The sequence below is a fragment of the Onychomys torridus genome, chromosome 1 (assembly GCF_903995425.1).
Source record: "Onychomys torridus chromosome 1, mOncTor1.1, whole genome shotgun sequence".
Lineage (NCBI taxonomy): Eukaryota > Metazoa > Chordata > Mammalia > Rodentia > Cricetidae > Onychomys > Onychomys torridus.
The window spans coordinates 119,199,252-119,219,971 of record NC_050443.1 but is presented as its reverse complement, the minus strand read 5'-3'; the positions used below and the strand labels follow the sequence as shown (position 1 = coordinate 119,219,971).

Below are 20,720 nucleotides of genomic sequence, written 5' to 3'. Positions count from 1 at the left end.
TGGCTGTACAACTTTTGTGTGTCCAGCTAGACACAGGCACTGCTCACACACTTTATTAAGATGCACCTGGTACCACGACACTGTCATGGAATGTGAATCATGGAACCTGGCCCTGCCTGGAGCACCAGGACCATCGTGGGCCTTGAGCAGACTGGGCCTGCCCCCAACCTGGCATCCATGCAAGGCTGGGGACCCTATCCTGTGTGAATACTGGAAGATATATGGATATAAAAAGTGTCCAAGTTCCCTGGGCCCTTAGCCCTGGGTGCCATGCTTGGCACCAACCCTATAATCTGGTGACTCCACAGCCACCCAAGCAGAGGCCCCTTAGGTGTAGGGGTGGATCCTGGGTGCTCTGGCCTCAAGCTCTTCCCCCTGCATTCAGCGGAGCACCAAGTCCTGCATGGGAAGCGGGTTTGGACATCTCCCCACAGGCGGGGTCCTTTGGCAGAGAAGCAGAGGCGGTGAGACCTATGCGCAGTAGGTGTCTGCCTTTACCACCTGGCAGTACATGGTCATGGCGAAGGTGAGGCCCAGAATCTGTGGAGACAAGAGGTCACAGGCCTTTGCTTCCTGGGACAGCCTGCTATTACCCCACTCCTGCAATTCATCCCCAGGGTAAGTTGTGTTCTGTACTTTAGGTCACACCCCTCTCCCACCTGGTCTAAGCCAGGCCGTCTACTACTGTACCCACTTGTCCTAACTGTTTGTCAGATGAATTATGGCTGCCCTGCAGGTCTAGCCCACTTAGCCTGGAGTGTTACACTGCCAACTCTCGGCACTTCTATGGATGGCTATGAATCTAGGAGGAGAGAGCAGAGCCTGGAAGCAGTAGGGTCTCAAGTGCCACCCTCTTTCTGCATTCGGAAATCCTGTCACTGCCAACCAATATATCTGCCTGGCTGTGTGGACCCACGAGGTGACAACAGGCTCTGCACAGGGAGCACTGGGCAGCACTTGGTCCTTGAGATACCAAAAGTCAACTCCCCTAGTGGACTTCCTCTGAGACACTAGCTGCTTAGTATTCTACACTGTTACCTGCCTGCCCAGGTCACAGGCTCTGAGGGTAAATCCTCTGCCATTGCGCTCCCTGGTCAAGAGCCCCAGGCCCTGCCCTGCTCACCTGCACCAGTGCCGTGCACAGTCCAAAGATGCCCACAGCTAGCAAGTTCTCCTGGAGCCAGGCCTTCACTGTCTCATAACAGGGCTGTAGGAGAGTCAGGATCAGATGGGGGGACCCCACCTCTGCAGCCACCCACCAGAGCAGGAAAAAGCCCTTACCGATTTCCACCAGGTACCAGGTGCATGTAACCCACAGCTGTCACTGAACTCCAGACAGCAGGAGTCAGGCACACGAGTGGCATTGTACACCTCAAACCAGTCAGTGTAATTGGAGACTCCACAGCAACGGAACTAGGAGCAGGAGGAAAGCAAAGGACTGGTGGAGAGGCAGCCACAACACCCATCCCCACTAGCCTGTCCCGCCATACCAAGAAGGTTGCCCAAGCCTCACATCAGTCTGGATGATGCTCCAGGCGTTGGTGAGGCCCACATTGCCCTGTGTGCCATACAGATGCAGGCCCTTCTTCAGGTCTTGCTGGGCATAACTGTCAATCTGTTAATAGGCCACCAGTGAATACCCTCCACTTCAGTCCAAGATGGACACCATCCCTCAATACCACATGCCCTCTCTCACCTGAACCTCTTGCCTGCTTCCTGGGACTATCCCCTACCCTACCATACAATCACACCCATGACATAGGCTCAGACTCGTGTCCTCCCAGAACTCCAAGGACCCTGGTGCAAGGCCCTGCCTCTCATCTCTATAGGCTTCCTCTTGTTGGCTAGAGGAAGGCTGCAGTCTGCTCGCTAGTACAAGCAGGCATGTCTGCTCTACAGCTGAGGAAGGGCATGGGCATCATTCCTAGATGTCCAGTAAAGGAACTATGGCACCGAAGAAGGCAATTCCAGCCTGTACAGGGAGCTTCCTGTGGTCAGAGGAACTTTACAGAAAGGAGGCCCTTTGGGGAAGTCAGGGACACAGGAGCTTGGAACATAGCACTAGCCGTAACTCAAGATCCCAAAAGATGTCAGTAAACCCATCCAATCGTGTGACCAGCAGGTATGTCTGGGAAACAACACATGACACACACACAGTAAGCAGCAGTGCAGGCTGAGTAGCTGGAACAGTGTACACGTAACTTCCTGCACTCACTGGAGGGCCCTGGCCTAGAATCTTAGGAATTAAGAGTGCCGCTGTACCACCATGCAACCAGAGCCACAACACAGATCCCTGGGTTGTGTCTGCACCCCACGTGCTGTCCATTCGCACCAGCATACCTTGTCACTGTAGGCAAAGAAGAGCACAGCAATGGTGGCTTCCAGCAGGAACACCAGCAGCAGCAGCACAAAGAACTGTAGAGAAGATGTCCCTGAGTCACAGCCTGTTCCCAGAGCGCCCCAGAGCTTCCACCACACCATGGAACTCAGAGCCAGGCCAAACCCTGAGCCTAAGTGGCCTGCTGGCCTGGATTCTATCCAAACATCCCCATACTATCCAAACATCCCCATGTGGGTATATGTACCTATTCCCCAGAATTCTGGCCTAACATCTCCATTTGGGACTTCCCCTACCCACCCCCCATACCAGGATATATGTTAGGCAAGTACTCCACTGCTGACCTCCATTCTCAGCCACAATTTGAACATTTAAAAGAGATCCCAGACATCACCTTTAGAGGCATATAAACATCCTGCAGTACCCCCTAGAGAGGTTGGGGAGGGAACAGTTTGTCTCTACAAGAGATTGAGGCCCTGAGCAAAACCCTACCCCAGGTAGGGGAGAGGAACCATTCAGAGCTTCTTGACATGGAGCTTCAGTCCACCTGCCATGCCGCTTGAGGCCTCTGCCAGGAACATTAATTTGTAAGAGCCTCCAGGAATCCTTTCCTAATTACCTGTGATTAACTTTATAAACTGTGAAGAAGGAAATAGCTTCCTTCCCATAAATATATTCCCAAGGCCAAACGGTGCTGTGAGATTTCCAGAGGTTGGGGGCAGGGCAGGGCTGGGATAATGAGCTGGGGTGGAGCCACCACAAGGGTGAGTCCCCAACAGTCCAGTAACTCCATATGTGGTCATGCCTAAGTGCTCAGGTCTGTGCCTTGTCAAGAGAAGAACCTCCAAGCTGTGGTATGCTTTTTTGTAGGTGTGGTGCTGGGACTCAAACCCAGAGCCTCATGTACATCATGCAAGCATTCTTCTAGACCTTTAGCTCTAGTTCCTGTGCCCACCCCCTTAAACTTTATTTTGAGACAGGGTCTTAGTCTGTACCCCAGACCTCATGATCATCCTGCCTCAGCCCCCAGCCCCAGCTGGCCTGGAAGACCCTCCAGAGTCCTGGTGCTGGACAGGCCCCAGAGGCGGAGCTAACGGCATGGAGAGCCAGAGAGGGCCCAACACACTCACTGTGAGCAGTAGGTACTTGCTCTCCTTGAGGGCCCCAATGCAGCCCACGAAGCCGATGGCCATGATGAAGGTACCTGTGACGATGAGTAGATTGGCAGCCGACAAGGATGGGAATGAGGATGACAGGGTGGCAAAGTTTCCCTGTGTGGCAGCCAACCAGATGCCAACGCCCAGGACACCACAGCCACCCAGCTAGGACCACAGCAATGGAAAGAAAGAGAAAGAGAAAGGGTGAGGTGACCGGCAGGGCTCCACCCACAAGCTTAGACCAACACTGTCAGCCTGGGAACCACTGGAGACAGCTTAGTTTCTGTGGCAAGGTACCACTCCTCAAGTCCCTTCCTTTCCTCCCACTGACAGAGGCCTGTGGTGGAGTACACCTCCTTCCTTATACAATCCCAGTGAGACTGTGCCTTCAGATGCCCTGCAGGAAGCATCCACCAACCCAGTGTCTGGTCAGAAGGGACTGAATCTCCTCTGGCCCTCTGATCCTTCAACCTTCCCCACACCCTACAGAGGTCACGGCAGTTGAGTGGCCCGCCCAGCCATGTGGCCCCTTTGTCCTGGGCTACCTACCCATAACCCTGAGCAGGGAAAGCCCTGGCTCAACACACTTCTGCTCATAATCAAGTCACAGTAGCTCTTTGGTACCAACCAGAGGATCTCACCAGAGCGCCTGCTGCTGCCCAGTCACCCACCCCCTCCCTGAATCTCTTACTTTTTTGTTTTTGTTGTTTTGAGACAGGGTCTCTTTGTGTAATCCTGCTGTCCTGGAACTTGCTTTATAGACCAGGCTGGCCTTGAACTCAGAGATCCACTTGCTTCTGCCTCCCAAGTGCTGGGATTAAAGGTGTGCGCCACCCACTGGGCTCCATCACTCATTTTTATAAAAATCCAAATAAGCAAAAGCAGGGAAGAAAGACCTGTGGTTGACTCTAGAGAGGGCTCATCGTGGCATGGTGACGGGGACATCTAACCTGTCTCAGTACAGGGCTGCCAGGGGGCGGGGGCGGCTACAGCTCTACCCTCACCTGAAGCCTTGGGCTCTCTCGGGCTCTGTGTCATTTGGAGAAGAGGGAAGATGCATTCCAGGAGGCTAGGGACAGACCAACCGATGACAGGCTCTGAGAAAAAGCCTGCAGCCCAACAGAAAACCGGACAGGACATGGCACAGGAGCCCATGATGTGGGCTCTGACCCAAGGTTCTGAGTTCAGGTAGCTCCTGGAGACACTACTGTGAAGTCATCAGGAAGCAAAGGGACCTGGAAAGGCTGGCCATATGGGAAGCTCTGGATCCTAGGGAAGGATCCTCAGTGTGCATATGCTCCCAGTGACTTCTACTTAGAGATCCATCCTCTCAGCCATAAGGTAGCTCTGTAAGGCAGTCTACAGAAATGCTTCCTTTGTGGTTGGAGGGAGCTCCGCAGGGCTGCCAGTGGCTAAGAGGTGGTGCTGTCTATGGTGTTGACTAAGTAAAGCAGCTGGATGGACCAGGCACCCACATTCAACCTGTGAGAAGAAGTCCCTCTTACGGAGATCTGGCCAGCTATGATCCCTGAATCACCCAACCATAAGACACAATATCATTCCACAAACACACAAGGCTTCTAGATCTGGGAGGCTTCTCCAGGGCCATAGCAAATGGGGCCTCTCCTGTCTCCATGGGCTGTTCCCATGGCCCCCAGCAGTTTCTAAGCATCGTGAAGTCTTCCAGGACCCCGTAGTATGACTCAAAGGTTATGGAGGAACCTCCAGGGCCCCCACACTGCTTAGCAGAAGTTAATTCCCTGCCTGCTGCCTTGGACTGGATCGGAATTAGCAAGACTGTAACGTGAGAAGAGCAGGGCACCCCACCCTCACTCCACACTGTACCTTCCCTAGAAGAGCTGCAAGTCAAAAGTAGCAAGAGGCCTCAAGAGACACCAACCCACAAGGCCGACTTCAGGCATAACACTGCCCCAGGAGCCATGGCCCCAAATGAGCCACATCTGGGAGGGTCACATCCAGGCTGAGCATTCATGCTTATGATGGCAGATCCTTGAGCAGGGGAAGGGGAGATGCTGGTACAACAAGCGATAAATGTCACTAAGACCCAAGCTGTCTGCACCATCCGCCTCTGTCTTCCAAGGACAGCAGACGGCTCATGTCAGCAGGAAAGTGAGCTGCTGAAGTGCCCCTGGCCCCATGGGACTAAGAAGGACATAAGGAGGACACTGCTGTGCAAAGCAGCTGGCACCACTGGGGGTAGGGGGAGATGCCCCATTCTAAGAGGCCAGGAGGGGACCCCACACCCAGAGGACAACCAGTCTCCTTCACTGACATGGTGAGACATGCTTCTCTCCACCCAGAGACAGTAGGAAAGACATCCACTCAATGCCACATAGCCGGTCGGTCACCCTCACTGTGACAAAGACGAACATCAGTCCAGATGCTCCTCACTGCCACCCAGTGGTGTCACATGCATTGTCCCACACGGGCAGCACACCAAAAGCCACCACCATCCTATGGGGCCACCCCTTTCACAGCCTGAGCCAATGCCACATGCATGAGTGCACTCATGAAAAGAGGACTGTACCTATAATTTTGAAAATGTTTTAGTGCATGCAGCTTTTAAAACATTTTGGCAGGAAAATTACAGCTTCAACGCGCAAGAGAAAATGGGCCCATTAGCCTCAGAAGATGAGAAAGGCAGGACTCAGGGCAGAGCCCTGGGGGCCTGGAACAAGGTCTCTCCTGAATCAAAATGGGGATGGAGCTAAGACACCTCCCCAACCCAAACCGACAGTGTTCCCCCAGCACCCTGAGCCCCATCTCCTAAGACAGACCACCTCCCATTGCTGGCTGGCTCACTCCTCTGCAGCTGTACCCCCAGGCTAGAGAGAAGCCCTGGTGGGAGGCAAAGCCCACTCCCCACAGAAGTCTAGAGAAGCTAGGGTCCTGGGAGATAGTAGCTGGGAACATCACCCAGGGGCAGGACATCCTGCCACCATGGTCCTGCATCCTAACCTTCTGGCTGATCTTCATGCAGCGTGCCTGGCCCCAAGCTCAGCCTACCTCAACCATCTGCTAGACACTCTATGATGCCCATGACAGTTCCTGAGAGGTATGATGAGCTGTTTGTTACCCAGGTACCACCCAAACATGTACACAGCTGATGCCTTAGCCTCCAGCCCCTTGGATCAGCCTCAGGCTGAGTGCCACATGGTACTAGGTACCCACCAAATGTGCCTGTCCAGATCCACAGAGGAGGGTGCCAGGATGTCTCTGCCCACCATCCCTCCAGCCATACAATTCAGTATGGCAGATGGCTGGGCAGCTAGCCATATCTTTGGTGGAGGTGAAGGGGCTGGGTCCCCTGTATAAGCCAAGGCTGTATCCAGAAGCCCCTCTCCTGCCAGGCTGGCAGGAACCTTCCCCACCTTGGCTAGGATGTTGGTTATCCCAGTGGGGTGAGTTTGTATACTTAAAATTGAACATATGCCTGGGTGTAGCTGAGTTAGTAGAGTGTTTGCCAAGCATGCACTGGGTTAGACACCCAACACCACATAAAGCACTTGTGGTGGTGCACACCAGAATTTCTGGCACTTTAAAGGTGGAAGTGGCAGGATTGGGAGTTCAGTGTCACAAGTAAGGAAAGATTGGGATAGGTGAGACTGTCTCAAAATACTTTAAAAATATAATGTGTTTTCTTCTAACTCAGGACATTTCCAGAGCCACCAACATCCCCAAGAACAGACAAGACTGTGACTTCTTGTATGGGACAGTTCCCTACTACCCCATCACAAATATAAGCTGTTACAGGAAGCAAAGAGGCCTCCTAGTCTCTGAATGCCCTGGTTCTGCCAAGGAGTTGGACACAGAGCCCTTTGCCATTTCCTGGTCCCCCTCATCTACCAGACTGAAAGAGCAAGGACCACTGTCCATCAAATACCATCTCAGCTCATCAAAGGCTCTAGACAATCAAGGGCCTAACAAGGCATGTGCCCTGCAACTTGCTGCCAGTGTGGGGGCACACCCCTGTGCCTGGCAGGACCTTCCTTTGGGATAGCCTAAGACAAGTACTGAGGCTGAAATGGTGAGAGCCCAGGCAGACCAGGACCAGGGTGAGGCCCCAGTGGAGCTTGACTCCTGCGCCTCCTCCAGCTCAGAGCCTCTGCCCAGCTGGTTATCCATCTAGGGTCATCACAGGCCATCTGGGTGGGACCTGAGGGACCCTGATCCATACACTTTTGGATCACCTTGCATGATTCAGTGTGATCAAGATGGGAAATCTGAGATGCCAAGAATACAGGATTTTTCTCAGGTCACACAGTACAGTGTCTGGGTGGCAGGCATGACTCTAACCTCCATCTTGTCCATCCAGACACTGACCATACCATGCAGGGAACATGTACCTTGTGCTAGACTGAGGGCTGGGGAGGAACACCTCCCTGGAAGCACATTAAGGAAGGGCCTCAGACTGGTCAGCGCATGTACTGGAGGAGCCAACCACGCAGCTAAGGCCAGGCCAGCAGCATCTCTAGCACCTAGACACCGAAGAGCCATGAACGGTCCCCGCCTCACTGAGGAGCTCAGCCCCACTCAGACTAGCCCTGACACCATAGTGGCTGCCCAGGAAGGTGGATGGGTCCCTGAGCCCTGGGCAGGGGAAGGGAGGGGAAGGGAGAAAGGAGACAGGAAGAACCAGGCTTCACTGACTCCCCTCGGTCCCAAGGGACTTCAACTTCCATTACAGGAAGAGCTTTGCTGGCAGAGGTCCAGCTGACAGTGCAGCCTGAGGCTTGAGACGGGGGTCCCAGGGGCTGCTCAGCCCCCACTCCCTTACTGCCAGGGCCCAGCACCCAACACCACCTACCCACTCAACTGTGTTCAAGGGCCATGTACTCAGCCCACTTCCCTGAGGCACCCCCAGCCCCAACCAGCTAGTCCTTACCCTATGCACACCTCAAAAGCAGGTTGGCCAACTGCCCAGTAGAGTTGAACCTATTTGCTGAAGGAGGGGAAGGGCCCTCAGGTCTACGGGGTCAGCCCAGCTCTGACTCTGGTTGCCTGGTTAACTCTAATAGGGAGACTGAGGCAGGACACATGGCAGAGGCTGGGGGTCTGCTGACCTTGCATCAGAAGTGGCAAATGGGAATCAAAGCCTCTCCTGCAAGAGTCTGGCAAAGGAGTCAGGGTCTCAGATAGGGGGTGTTCTTGCCCTCCCACCCACAGCCTGTCGCCAGCAGGAGGGGGATCTAGTTCACAGATAACCAGGAACAATGTGGATGAACTGATATCATACTGACCAGGCCAGATGGCTGGACTCGCACACTTGCTAGCCCAGATGGACTCTGCCAAGCCCAGCACAGGCACTTCTAGGCAAAGCCATGCTGTTCCCAGCACCCTTCACATGGCGGCCTCTAACCCCTCAAGCTGGAGGGAAAAGCTACAGTAGTGTTGAGGCATGCGCTCCTGTTGGCAAGGCTGGAGGTCCATGTGGCTAAGAGAAAAGGAACTGGGTTTTTCAGCACAGGACTTGTCCCAGGGGGCGGGGGATTCTGGTTGTTTCTTTCTCTGGTAGAGGATGTTATCCACTGGTGAGTGGAATGTGCCTGCTCTAGAGCAAGCAGGTAGGCCCTTCTCCCTGGGTCCAGATCAGGAAGAGGCAGTGAATGGAGGGACCAGACCTGCAGGAGCAGCCTCAACCTCCCCAAACCAAACACTACCCGGCTGCTACCCAGCCCCCACACTCCTGCATCCTAAACCTCCTTGAGCCACCTACACCGCCTGCTACCATCCCAGTGACCTACAGCCGTCACGTCCGGTCACTGCCCGCTCATCCACCCGTCATACTGTCATTTGCAGTTCCTGGGCCTTTTCCACCTGTCATGGTGTTCCCTGCAGTCATCCTCCCACTGTCACATGTCACACCCTGACCATGCCAACCGGTTGGTGCTGACCACACACTGGTGCCCACTGAAGTCCCTCAGACGGAAGCATTCACCTTACATGGGCTGGTTACAGCTTCAGCCCACACCTACTGCTGATGCCCATCTGGTATGTGAGTACTCCCAGACCTGGCCCATCCCTTAGGAGCCTCTGGCAGAGAACTCTTGATGGGGGTGGAGGAAAGATGGGCTAGGTGGGGCAGCAGCCTCCCTGGGCTATCACCCACAGGCAGCCAAGGATCCCAGAAAGATCCTAGCCCCTGCCCAGGCACTAGGCTATAACAAAAGAGAGGTCAGGAAGGTGGACCTAGGTTTCCGCACATTTGACTTGAACTGGACTGCATGCAAATGAGCAGCAAGCAGGGATCCCAGGGATGTCCCTGCATCCTCTCACTCCCAGACTCCCTGGCTCCCCACCACACCCCTCATCCTCAGTCACACACACCCATTCCCAGAAAGTTGGCTCAGGAACCAAGGTAGAGTATGGAATGACCTTGGCCACCATTCTCCAAGCTTTCCAGCTAGTAAGGGAAGCTCCAGGCCATGCCCAGGTAATAAAGGGTCACCTCTAACCAAATCCAACATCCTCTGCTCAGGCTCCAGGCTCAGCCAAGGCTAACACCAGAGTAATCAGATGTGACACTTACCCTACTCCACTGTGGAGTGGGGGTGAGGGTGTGCAAACTGTCCTCCATCCAGACTAGAGGGGGCCATCTTCTGATCTACCATCATGCAAGCCCCTACTGAACCTTACCCCATGTCTGAGCAACCTCAGATACCCCAGCAAAAGTTGGAGTCTCTGCTGAGGTGGCAGGGAGCCAGATGCCACCCATGTCTGTGGAGAGTCCGTGGCCAGTGCCTGTGATAACTCCCCAGACCCTAATCGATAGAGCAGTACACATACCCTTGATCTTCTGGATCCTGGGGGTCCAGCTGGGGACCAGGACCTAGTGGGTAAATCTCCCAGAGGGACAAGAGTGTGGAGGGGGTGAGGCAAGGACGTAGGCTGAAGAGGGAGGGCGGGGAGGAGACTGAGAAAGGCGCCGGTGACTGGGTGCACAGAGGTGGTGATCTGTTCTGCTCCTGGAGCCCAGGAGAGGCAAGGCTCCGTGTGTGAGCACGTGCGTGCACACCCTGTCTCCACAGCAGAGAAGAGAGGAGAGGGTTCCTGGCAGCCACTGGCAGAGCAGAGAACCCCGGTCCTTCAGAAGAGCACACACTCACCCAGAAGAGCAGGTTGAAGGCGAACATGAGGTACTTGATGCCCTGGAGGCAGCCGCGCGCCATGCTGCAGCGCTTCAGCTCTAGAAGGAAGATGAAGGAGAGGTCTAGGTAGAAGACCACATACTTGTTGCCCTTGGGAGTCGTATAGCGCGCCTGGGCCGCCTTGGGGCCGGGGTTCGTGTGCAGGCCGAAAAAGCCGCCGCCCGCATCCCCGGCGCCCGCGCGCCCGTACAAGCTGCTGCAGCGCCGAAAGGGGCCGCCGCGCGCGAAGCCCGGCTCCTTGCTCTCGGGAGAAGGACTGCGCCGGTATGTGGACTCGTCCGTGCTGGAGCGGCGCATCGCGCTGGGGAGGCTAGGACCCCGCTGCCAGCCTCACTGGCCGCAGCCGTTGTCAGCGATCCGCTCCCGCTGCCCCCGGACGCCCCATCCGCACCACACCGGCGGGCTCTCGCCCCTCCCGGGCCCGCGGTAGCAGCGAGCGCGCAGCTTGGCTCCCACCCCTCGGCCAGACACCTGCGGGCAGGCCCGCTGTGCCCCGCACGCGCCCGGCCAATCCAGCGCGGCCCCGCCCCTCGAGGACCCCGCCCCACCGGCCAATCGCAGCTGCCCCGAGCCCCCGCCTCCCCGCTACCCTCCCGGGGTCTCCGAGGAAGAAGCAGCTGAAGGACAGGGGGAGCATTTGAGGGAGCTGGGCCGGGAATGAGACCGCAGCAGTTTTCGGCCCCAAACCTACCCCAGACCACCCGCAACAGACCCGCCACCCATTTTGCAGCAGATATCCAACCACACGAAGGATGTGCAAAGCCCGGAGCAAACGAAGAGGTGACCCAGTTGCTGTTGGTGGCAACTTGGGCGGCTCTGGCTTTCAAGCGCCTTAGGGAGCCCGTGGTGCCGGGAGGGTGTGGTGTCCATGAGATTTTCTAACTTAAAAAGAGAATTCAAAAACCAAAGTAGCAGAAGAGAGACGCTAAAGAACCCCAGACGGCCCCCTGCTGGCCCAGAGCGCTCACTGAATCCGCTCAGCCTCCAGTCCAGTCCATTCTAAGGGGTAGTGGGAGCAAAGCCAGATTCCATGGGCCATTTTGAGAGTCCCACTGGCGCCATTCTATAACTGCATAACCAGGGACCTGGAATTTCACTTTGACCAGCTCAGGGAGAATCAGTCTATGACTAATTAACACCATCCCAGACAGACAAGCACATGGTAAGTGGCGCCAATGCTCCTTGCAGGTGTGCCCAGATACACACTAGCCCATCAAAGATGGGGAGAGGATGGCCCCTTGCTGGTCCCCATCCTCCAATCTCTGAGCCCCAACCCTACCAAAGGATGCAGATCATAAGAGCCCCAAAGTGTGGGCCAGGTACTAAACATGGGGCCAAGGTTCCCCATCTAATCTGCAGCCCTGAGTTCAGAAGGGAAGGCAGAACAAGGAAACCTTTCGCTGAAGGCAGCAGAAGTAGCGGGATGAATGAGGAAAAGAGAAAAACGAAGGCTGTCCATTGGGCAGCTCTTAAAGGGACTGCATCTTAGTGGAAACCCCAGATGCCTAAATGGAGGACTGCAGTTCCCAGCCCAGAACCTAGGCTCATCGCCCCAGCCTACTGCTGCCCCCTAGAGGGCGCAATGGGGAACTGCAACCCCAGCCCACAAGGCTGGGTGCTCAGGGTCCCAGTTCTTGGGGTGTGAGTACATGGGAGCCCCCAGAGTGCAGGATAAGTGCCTGATCAACCTGGGGTTTACCTCAGCTCCCTACATTTCCACTCCCCTTGAGTTTTCTTTGATGTGTCTGGACCCCAAGAAAGGGAGAGCTGGGTGGGACCACAGCCTGCAGGCTCTGCCTAGAGAGGCAGCTGATGACTCCTAAAAAACCCTTGTGACCCCCGGCCCCTGGCCCTCTTCCTTTGGCTTGATTCAGTCAGATATCCACCACTCAGGGCTGGGGTGGCGGGGTGCCTATATAATGGTATTATGCATGTAGGAGGCCATATACAAGTGTCTAGGTGCCAGTGGAGAGAGGAGCCACAGGGACCAAGAAAGATCCAGAACTAACCAGAAAGGCTGTACCCCCACCTCGGACCAAACCATCACCCATACTGACATCACCCCCAATGGGATTGGCTATCAGACCACTCCTCTGCAGCCCTGGGTCAGAAACACAGCTGAGCTCTCAGCTGTGTATAAGTAAGCCTGCTGTCTACTCAGCCACCTTTATCCCCTAGACATGGGGCTGGGGTTGCACTTCCCCATGATGTACTCTGGGGGCATCAGCTGGGGCTGTGAGGAGACCAGGAGTCATTGCAGGCTAAGGAATATATGCAGGAGAATCCAGGAGCAGCCATCCTGAACCCCAGTTCTCTTCCCCCCTGGGGTAGCTGTGCTGGTTAGTTTTTTGTCAACTTGATACAAGCTAAAGTCATCTGAGAGGAGGGAGCCTCAACTGAGAAAATGCCTCCATCAGATTGGCCTTTAAACTGGGTATGGTGGCGCACGCCTTTAATCCCAACACTCAGGAAGCAGAGGCAGGAGGACCTCCATGAGTTCAAGGCTAATCTGGTCTACACAGCAAGTTCCAGGACAGCCACGGCTGCATAGAAAGACCTTATCTCAAAATTAAAATAAAAAATGGCCGCTGGTCAGTGGTGGTGCACGCCTTTAGTCTCAGCACTCAGGAGGCAGAGGCAGTCTCTACAGGGCTAGTTCCAGGACAGGCTCCAAAGCTACAAAGAGAAAACCTGCCTCAAAAAAAACTGAAAAATGCTGGGCGGTGGTGGTGGTGGTGCACACCTTTAATCCCAGCACTCGGGAGGCAGAGCCAAGCAGATCTCTGTGAGTTCAAGGCCAGAGCAAGTTCCAGGAAAGGCGCAAAGCTACACAGAGAAACCCTGTCAAAAAGACTGAAAAAAAAAACTTTAAAAAGAAAAGCATGGGGCTGGAGAGATGGCTCAGTGGTTATGGACACTGGCTGCTCTTCCAGAGGACCAGAGTTCAATTCCCAGCCAGCACCCACATGACAGCTCTCGACTGTCTGAAACCTCAGTTCCAGGAGACCTAACACCTTCATACCAATGCACATAAAATAAAGTTAAATAAATTATTTAAAATATATACATTGCTTGTAGAAGTCTGGAGATGACTCAACAGTAAAGAGCACTGGCTATTCTTCTAGAGAACCTAGGTTAGATTCCCAGCATCCTAGTGGCAGATTACAATCATCTGTAACTCCAGATCCAGGGGATCTGATGCCCTCTTCTGGCCACTGTGGGCACCAGGCACTCACATGGTGTTCAGATATGCATGCAGACACAACACCTGTATACATAAAATTTTCTGTAGGGCATTTTCTTGATTATTAATGGATGTGAAAGGACCCAGTCCCTTGTGGGTGGTACTACCCTGAGCAGATGGTCCTGGGGTGTATAAGAAAGCAAGCTAGCCAAGTGTGATGGCACACCCCTTTAATCCCAGTACTCGGGAGGCAGAACCAGGCGAATCTCTGTGAGTTCAAGGACAGCCTGAGAGCGAGATCCAGGACAGGCACCAAAACTACACAGAGAAACCCTGTCTCGAAAAACCAAAAAAAAAAAAAAAAAAAAAGAGCACTGGCTGTTCTTCCAGAAAACCCAAGTTCAATTCCCAGCACCCATACCCTCACACAGACATACATGCAGGCAAAACAATTTACAGAAAAAAAATAAATCATTTTTTAAAAATTGCTTTAGTCGGGTGGTGGTGGTAGTAGTGGTAGTGGTGATGATGATGATGATGATGATGATGATGGTGCACGCCTTTAATCCCAGCACTCGGAGGCAGTGAGTTCGAGGCCAACCTGGTCTACAGAGCAAGATCCAGGACAAGAACCAAAACTACACAGAGAAACCCTGTCTTGAAAAAATTTGCTTTGGTCAGCCAGGCGATGGTGGTGCACACCTTTAATCCCAGCACTCAGGAGGCAGAGCCAAGTGGATTGATTTGAATTTGAGGCCAGCCTGGTTTACAGAGTGAGTTCCAGGACAGACTTCAAAGCTGCACAGAGAAACCCTGTCTCAAAAAAACAAAAAAAAATTGCTTTGGTCATGTTCATCAAAGCAATAAAAGTAACTAAAGCCGGGCGGTGGTGGCACACACCTTTAATCCCAGCACTTGGGAGGTAGAGGCAGGGAGATCTTTGTGAGTTTGAGGCCAGCCTGGTCTACAGAGCAAGATCCAGGAAAGGCACAAAGCTACACAGAGAAACCCTGTCTCAAAAAAACAAAACCAAACAAAAAACCAATGAACAGGGGCTGGTCTAGCAGATTTCAAGACAGTCACATAAGGCCCAGGCCCATTGCTGCTGCCAAGTACAGAATTCAGAGGGTATGGTGTGCAGGCTGATCAATAACAGTGAACGGCCAAGGCAAGGCCACCACATCTGAGCCAGGAGGGGTGCCTTCCTCAATACCCTAGCCTCACGCCAAACCAGTGATCTGCACATAGGGGCCATCTGCCAGCAGGGCTCCCAGCTAAGGCCATCCTCAGTTGTGGGTGAGTAGAGATGGGAAGCCTGGGGGGTGGGCCAAGGAAACCATGGACACCCACCTAGCCAGAACAGGTTCCCACTCAAAATGAGGCCTGCCCAAACTCTAGACATAAAGCTTGACCATGGCTGCCTGGGGCTGTTAGTTGCCAGCAAGCAAAGCAAACCACCTTTGGACCTCTCAGTGTCGTGGCAGCATGAACTGGCTCAGAAGCTTGTTTGGAACCCTGAGTAACCAACCTTATTCTTAGTCCAGCTAGCAGCTCAGGAGGGAGAGCAGAGCAACAACAAACACACACACACACACACACACACACACACACACACACACACACACACACCCCTTCCACCCCAGCCCTAGGCTGAGAGGCTCCATGGCTTCTTTGAGGAAGCAGGGAGGGTTGTGCCAATCCAAACAGGCTGTGGTGTCTGCCTCCCTGCTGTGACTTCAGCCCCTGAAGGGCCTCTGGGCCTGCCCTAGACCCCTACCCTGGGCAGGAGCACCACAAATTCCTGGTCCAGTAGGCTGACACCTCCCACCTAGAAGCAGGGACTGGGGGCCACACACAGCCTCACAGGCGCTCCTGGACACTGAAGATACCTCTAGCCTCCCCCTTCTTCAGGGACAGAGCCAGGGCTGGGGGGTGAAGCCAGCAAAGGGGCCCAGTCTTTCTCCCTGGGCTCTCTGGCCACCCCAAACAACACCTTCCATCTACGTCCTGCCTTGCTCCCTCTGGTATTTCTGTTAGAGCTCCTGGGACAGTGGAAATAGAAGGGACCTAGTTGAGACCCAGGGGATGCTTATGGTATCAACAAAGCACACCCGCCCCAAAATACTAAGTAGGGACTCCCAAGCACTGAGATGGCTCAGATGTGGGTCCCAAGTACCCCAGCCTCAACAGCCCAAATGGTTCTTGGGGTAGTCACCAGTTCCAGCCACAGACTCCAAGAGCAATTTAGTTAGCATGCACGGGACACATTTAGTGAGTGTGCCGCCGCAGCTATGGCCTGGGAGTGAGGAATAGTGTATGTTCACACACCATACCCTAAGGGTGACAGACTGTCACCCTAACATGAGCAAGAAGCCAGAGGGCACAGGCTGCAGTTCCTGGGGAGAAGTCACTTTCACCCACTTCCCCCAATTCACAGCCAGCCTTAAGTAGCGGAACTGAGACCCTCCCAGTGCATGCTTCTGGTCCTACCAGAGCTTTACCAGTGGGGAAACTAAGGCTGTGATCTAAGGCCAGGCGGTAAGTAAAGCCAGCTGAAACCCATCCCGGTGCTCCAGCCCACACAGCGCAGCACCCTCTTTTGGCTGTTTTCAGGGCAACACCCAGGGTGGGAGGGGCTGGGCCGCTAAAACTTCAACCATGGGTTTCCTCCTTGTCGCCTGCCCTGAGGTGACCCTTCCTCTGGCAGGCACTATGGCAAATGGGTTAGGAACTGCGTATGAGCACATCTCCGTCAATGTGCCCTCCACCCCCTACCCTACAGGAGGCTGAGCACCCGCTCTCATAAAGCTATAGCCAATCCAAAGCCCAGTCCATTTGTATTGGGTGAACACTAGCCCGGTTGGCAGGTACAAGGGACCCACATCTCTCCCACCACAGTACCAGATGGGAACTCCACAACAGTTAGGGAAAGGTAGGGGCAGAAGCTGAGCCTGGGATCCTGGCCAGGGCTCTGGAGAGAAGTGAACCACAGCATCCCCCCTACTGTCCCACACAACCCTCTGGGATAATAAGCCAAGGCGGGGCGAATAAGCAACAGCCGGGAGTTCGCTAGCCTGGGCCGTTTCTGGGAATCCAGGGAGCTGGAGCAGGAACTGGGAGAGGAGAGGATGCCACCACCCACAATAGGCACTGGAAACTAGTGGGCTTTCGGGACACACACACACACACAAACACAGGCGCGCACACAGGAATTCTAGGAATGTCAACTTGGCACGGGCTTCACTCCCCAACTCACCCTAAGTAAACAAGTCTTCCCAGGGGCAGGACCGAACTGGGCCCCTCCTCCCAGAAGCCTTTGGCCTCCACCCGGTCCTCAGGGCCCACCCTATAGACCATCTCCTAACCCACTCCCCTCCACTCTCACCTCTGGCCACCAGCGGTCTTCAGTCCTGATCCTGAGTCTGATCCCAGGCCACAGTGACTCACAGGCCCCCACTGCCCCTCTGGCCAGGGCAGGATGTTGGGGGAGGGGGAAGGACCGGGAAGTCGCCTAGCTCGTGGCTCTGCACGTGGCTCCGTGGGGGATGTCAAATGTTGCTAGAGAGGCTGTCCAGGGTGACAGCAGGGACATAACCATCAAGTTGGGCAGTGGCTCTGACCAGCCACACACAAGACCCAAGAGACCCTTCTTGACCTCCCCTGCAACGGAGAGCAGAGCTTTTGTTCACCCAGAGGAACCCAGCAAATGTCTAGGACACCTGAGGCTTCACTCTAAGCAGACCCCAAACTTCCCAAGCTCTACGGACCTTTCCATCTTCTCACTGCACGGTGCCTCGTCTTCCCAAGGGTAGCCCCCGGCACAGCAAGAAGGCGCTGCGGTCAGGGTGATGAAGTCCCCAATGGGGGAATAGACTCGTCCATTCCCTTAAGTCCTTAGGTCAACTCCAGGTGAGGCAAACCTGTGGCTCCTAGCGGTCCCCGCGGGCAATCCCCGCGTCTAAGCCAAGTTTCCCAGAAAGAAGTTAAAAGGCCTGCTCATAGGGTGCCTCCTACATCATGCCTTCCCGGACCACCACCCTGCACCTCTCCGCGGGAAAAGCCTTTTCTAGCCCCTTCTTGGGGAAGGAGAGGACTGCTGAGCGCGGGACGATGCCGTCTGGGCCAGGGGCACCGTACGGCCTACACTTCTGCAGCGGCGGAAGGGGCTTTCCAAACTCCACGGCTGGGCACCTCGGGTAAGGGCTCCAGACCGAGACCCCTCGGAGTCCGGGCCAAGGAGGCGGGAAGACCGCCTTGGCCGTGCACTCTGGGCAGCCCGCGCCCAGGCCGCGCCGCCACCACCACTTGTTGCCATCTGGATGCGATCCGGCCGGCGGGACCCCAGCCCGCAGACCCGCCGTACCTGAGCGCGCCTCCGCTCCGCGGAGCAGCTGTCAGTCAAGCAAACACGAGAAACGCGAACCGTCGGCGCCGCGGACCTTTCGGCCTTGCTCGGACGCCGTAGCGCCGGGATGTACCACCACGGAGGGAGGGGCCTCCCGGGATACTGCCGCGGGCACGCAGGCTCTAGGAGCCCCGGGTGGGCGCGAGCAGAGAACACCGCCGCTGCAGGGTGATCGCGGGAGCGGGGGCGGGGCCGCGGCGGGGTTCGGGGAGATGCGGGGCGGGGCTCAGAAAAGTGCGGGGCGGAGCCTGGGCGCAAGGAGCCCCGCGCTGTGGACGCGCCTGGGCGGGCCTTGAAATACCGCTGCCCGCAGCCTGCGCGCCAGACGCCGCCATGATCATCCCGGTTCGCTGCTTCACCTGCGGGAAGATCGTCGGCAACAAATGGGAAGCCTACCTGGGTCTCCTGCAGGCCGAGTACACCGAAGGGTGAGGCCGCGGCGGGCCTGCGGGGGACGGGGCGGGAAGGCCGGGCTGGGGTCAGGAAGCAGAGGGGCGGGGGTGAGAGTTCTGCGGCGGCCCCGGGGGTAAGACTGAGGTCTCCTGGGACGGGGACAGATGAAACTTTTGGGTGGAGAATTGTCTGTGGGAGCAAGGCAGCGATTGAGGAGCGGGCAGCTGCGCGTTAGGAATTTCAAACTCTGGTTATCCTCCTGCCCAGCCCTGTGATGTATTCCCAGAAGAGTGATTCTCTCTTTAGCTTGCTTTTGAGGCAGGGTCTCACTGTATAGCCCTGGCTGGCCTAGTACTCTCTATGTAAAACAGGTTGGTCTTGAATTCATGGACACCCGCCTGCCTCCTTCCTGAGTTGTTGGGATTAAAGGCGTGCTGAAGTTTGGAAGGTGGGTTTCAAGCTGCTGACCTTCTGGAAACTTCTGAGCATCCTTCCCCTGGGTGACAGGGCACCTCTTCATCCGCAACAGAACACTCAAGTCTCTCCCCTGCCCACCTACTCCCTAACCTGTGTCAGCTTTCAGGCCTACTTCTATGTATTTAGAACCTGTGGACCCTTATAAAATCCAGGACAAAGCCGGGTGGGGAGCGCACGCCTTTAATCCCAGCACTCGGCAGGCAGAGACAGGTGGATATCTGAGTTCGAAGCCAGCCTAGTCTGCAGAACGAATTCCAGATCAGCCAGAACTGCTACACAAAGAAAACCTGTCTTGAGAAACCAAATAATAATAATAATAAATATAAATATAAAAAATAAGATGCAGGACAAACTCTGATATTCAGGCTTTGTGGGTGAGTACCTGCTAGCCTTCTGGGACCTTCTTGACCTGGGCAGGAGCTTCTCAATCTCACTAGACCCCAGAGAAATTAAACTCAGTTGGTTTGCAACCTCTCTCCAGGATGTGGGGGAATAGAGCCAAGGAGGGAGACAACAGCCAGTGCACAGCATTTTCTCAGAATCCACCTGTGGGGCCTGGAATTCAGCTCCTTGATGAGGGGATATTGGTCTCCTAAGCTTCCCCAAATAACTTTGGAAGCCCATAAAGCTACCTCAACCCTGGGTACAAGAGCCAGAAGCAGAGATGGGGGCTAGAAGTATGGCTCAACTGTTAAGAGCTCTGGCTGTTCTTCTAGAGGACCCAGGTTCGATTCCTAGAACCCACATGGTGGCTCACAAATGTCCATAACTCCTTTGGGCTTCGGCAGGCATTAGGCATACATGTGCAGAACACTCATAGACATAAAATGAAATTTAAAAAGCAAGTATGAGCAGAAGGCAGGTAAGGGTATAGGACACTAAAGATTGGCATGTGGGCTTATATGTGGGATAGGTATACCCTAGGGAGTCAAGTGTACATCTAGGTGAGAAAAGGACTCACCAGCCTCCACTCTAAGCATCTGGGTGCATATTCAGAACTCTCCAGGCCATTTCCCTGTGGACTGCTGTCAGGTTTCAGTCCCCATACATGTAGATGTACTCTGGTAACCCACAGTGCTACACAGAGGCAAGTTGGAGGTGGCTGCAGACCTGTGCAGACTACAGAGACCACATCCAGCCTCACTCCTCTCCTCCTCCCAGGGATGCCCTGGACGCTCTGGGCCTGAAGCGCTACTGCTGTCGCCGCATGCTGCTGGCACACGTGGACCTGATTGAAAAGCTGCTCAACTATGCTCCCCTGGAGAAGTGACTGCTGGAGCTTACTGTCCTCTGCTGGCCATGGGCACTCTGTCACGCTGAGTTCAAACTGAGGTGTTGGGGGCGTGGGCGGGGTGCCTGGCTATGGCCAGGTCCCCTCATCCTGGAAGAAATGGTTCAGTAAAGACCTTTGCAGAACCACCAGCAGGTGTAGCTTTGTAAGGCTCTCAATATCATGCCTGTACTGTCTTTGAGGTTACCTGGCCTGGCTCGTCTTTCCTCCAGGGATGGTCTCCTTCCTCTCACCTAACTTGAGGGTCCAGTCTTGTGGGGAGCCCCTTGCTTCTGTTTCTCTGGGCCTTGACCTGTTTGATCCGCT

At 55.0% G+C, this 20,720-nt stretch overlaps 2 protein-coding genes and 1 long non-coding RNA gene across 6 annotated transcripts; 2 read left to right on the top strand and 1 right to left on the bottom strand.

The window, feature by feature from the left end:
• Nucleotides 1–18,474, bottom strand: Tspan4 (tetraspanin 4). Of its 4 annotated transcripts, none has more exons than XM_036199223.1 (8): nt 18,212–18,474; nt 10,623–10,702; nt 3,469–3,660; nt 2,341–2,415; nt 1,514–1,615; nt 1,282–1,413; nt 1,124–1,207; nt 1–540 (listed from the first exon to the last, which is right to left on the bottom strand). In XM_036199223.1, exons 2-8 carry the CDS (start codon nt 10,683–10,685, stop codon nt 472–474), a joined length of 717 nt encoding a protein of 238 aa, XP_036055116.1. In that variant the 5' UTR covers nt 10,686–10,702; nt 18,212–18,474; the 3' UTR covers nt 1–471. The 4 variants fall into 4 exon arrangements, with proteins under 4 accessions (XP_036055116.1, XP_036055123.1, XP_036055131.1 ...); XM_036199230.1 differs by lacking the exon at nt 18,212–18,474 and adding an exon at nt 17,234–17,326; XM_036199238.1 differs by lacking the exon at nt 18,212–18,474 and adding an exon at nt 11,356–11,373.
• Nucleotides 4,313–7,399, top strand: LOC118591145. The gene is made up of 2 exons (XR_004945904.1): nt 4,313–6,571; nt 7,169–7,399. It is a non-coding gene; the product is annotated as an uncharacterized LOC118591145 (long non-coding RNA).
• On the top strand, nt 18,473–20,595 carry Polr2l (RNA polymerase II, I and III subunit L). The gene is made up of 2 exons (XM_036199250.1): nt 18,473–18,681; nt 20,285–20,595. Exons 1-2 carry the CDS (start codon nt 18,587–18,589, stop codon nt 20,391–20,393), a joined length of 204 nt encoding a protein of 67 aa, XP_036055143.1. The 5' UTR covers nt 18,473–18,586; the 3' UTR covers nt 20,394–20,595.
• The last annotated feature ends 125 nt before the right edge of the window (nt 20,596–20,720 follow it).

Coding starts and splice junctions, on each gene's coding strand:
- Tspan4 (XM_036199213.1), bottom strand. CDS start 10,961: ATGCGCCGCTCCAGCACGGACGAGTCCACATACCGGCGCAGTCCTTCT. Junction 3,661..10,622: donor CCTTCAACCTGCTCTTCTGG/GTGAGTGTGTGC, acceptor CTGTGGTCCTAG/CTGGGTGGCTGTGGTGTCCT. Junction 2,416..3,468: donor GCAAGTACCTACTGCTCACA/GTGAGTGTGTTG, acceptor TCTTCTCTACAG/TTCTTTGTGCTGCTGCTGCT.
- Polr2l (XM_036199250.1), top strand. CDS start 18,587: ATGATCATCCCGGTTCGCTGCTTCACCTGCGGGAAGATCGTCGGCAAC. Junction 18,682..20,284: donor CAGGCCGAGTACACCGAAGG/GTGAGGCCGCGG, acceptor TCCTCCTCCCAG/GGATGCCCTGGACGCTCTGG.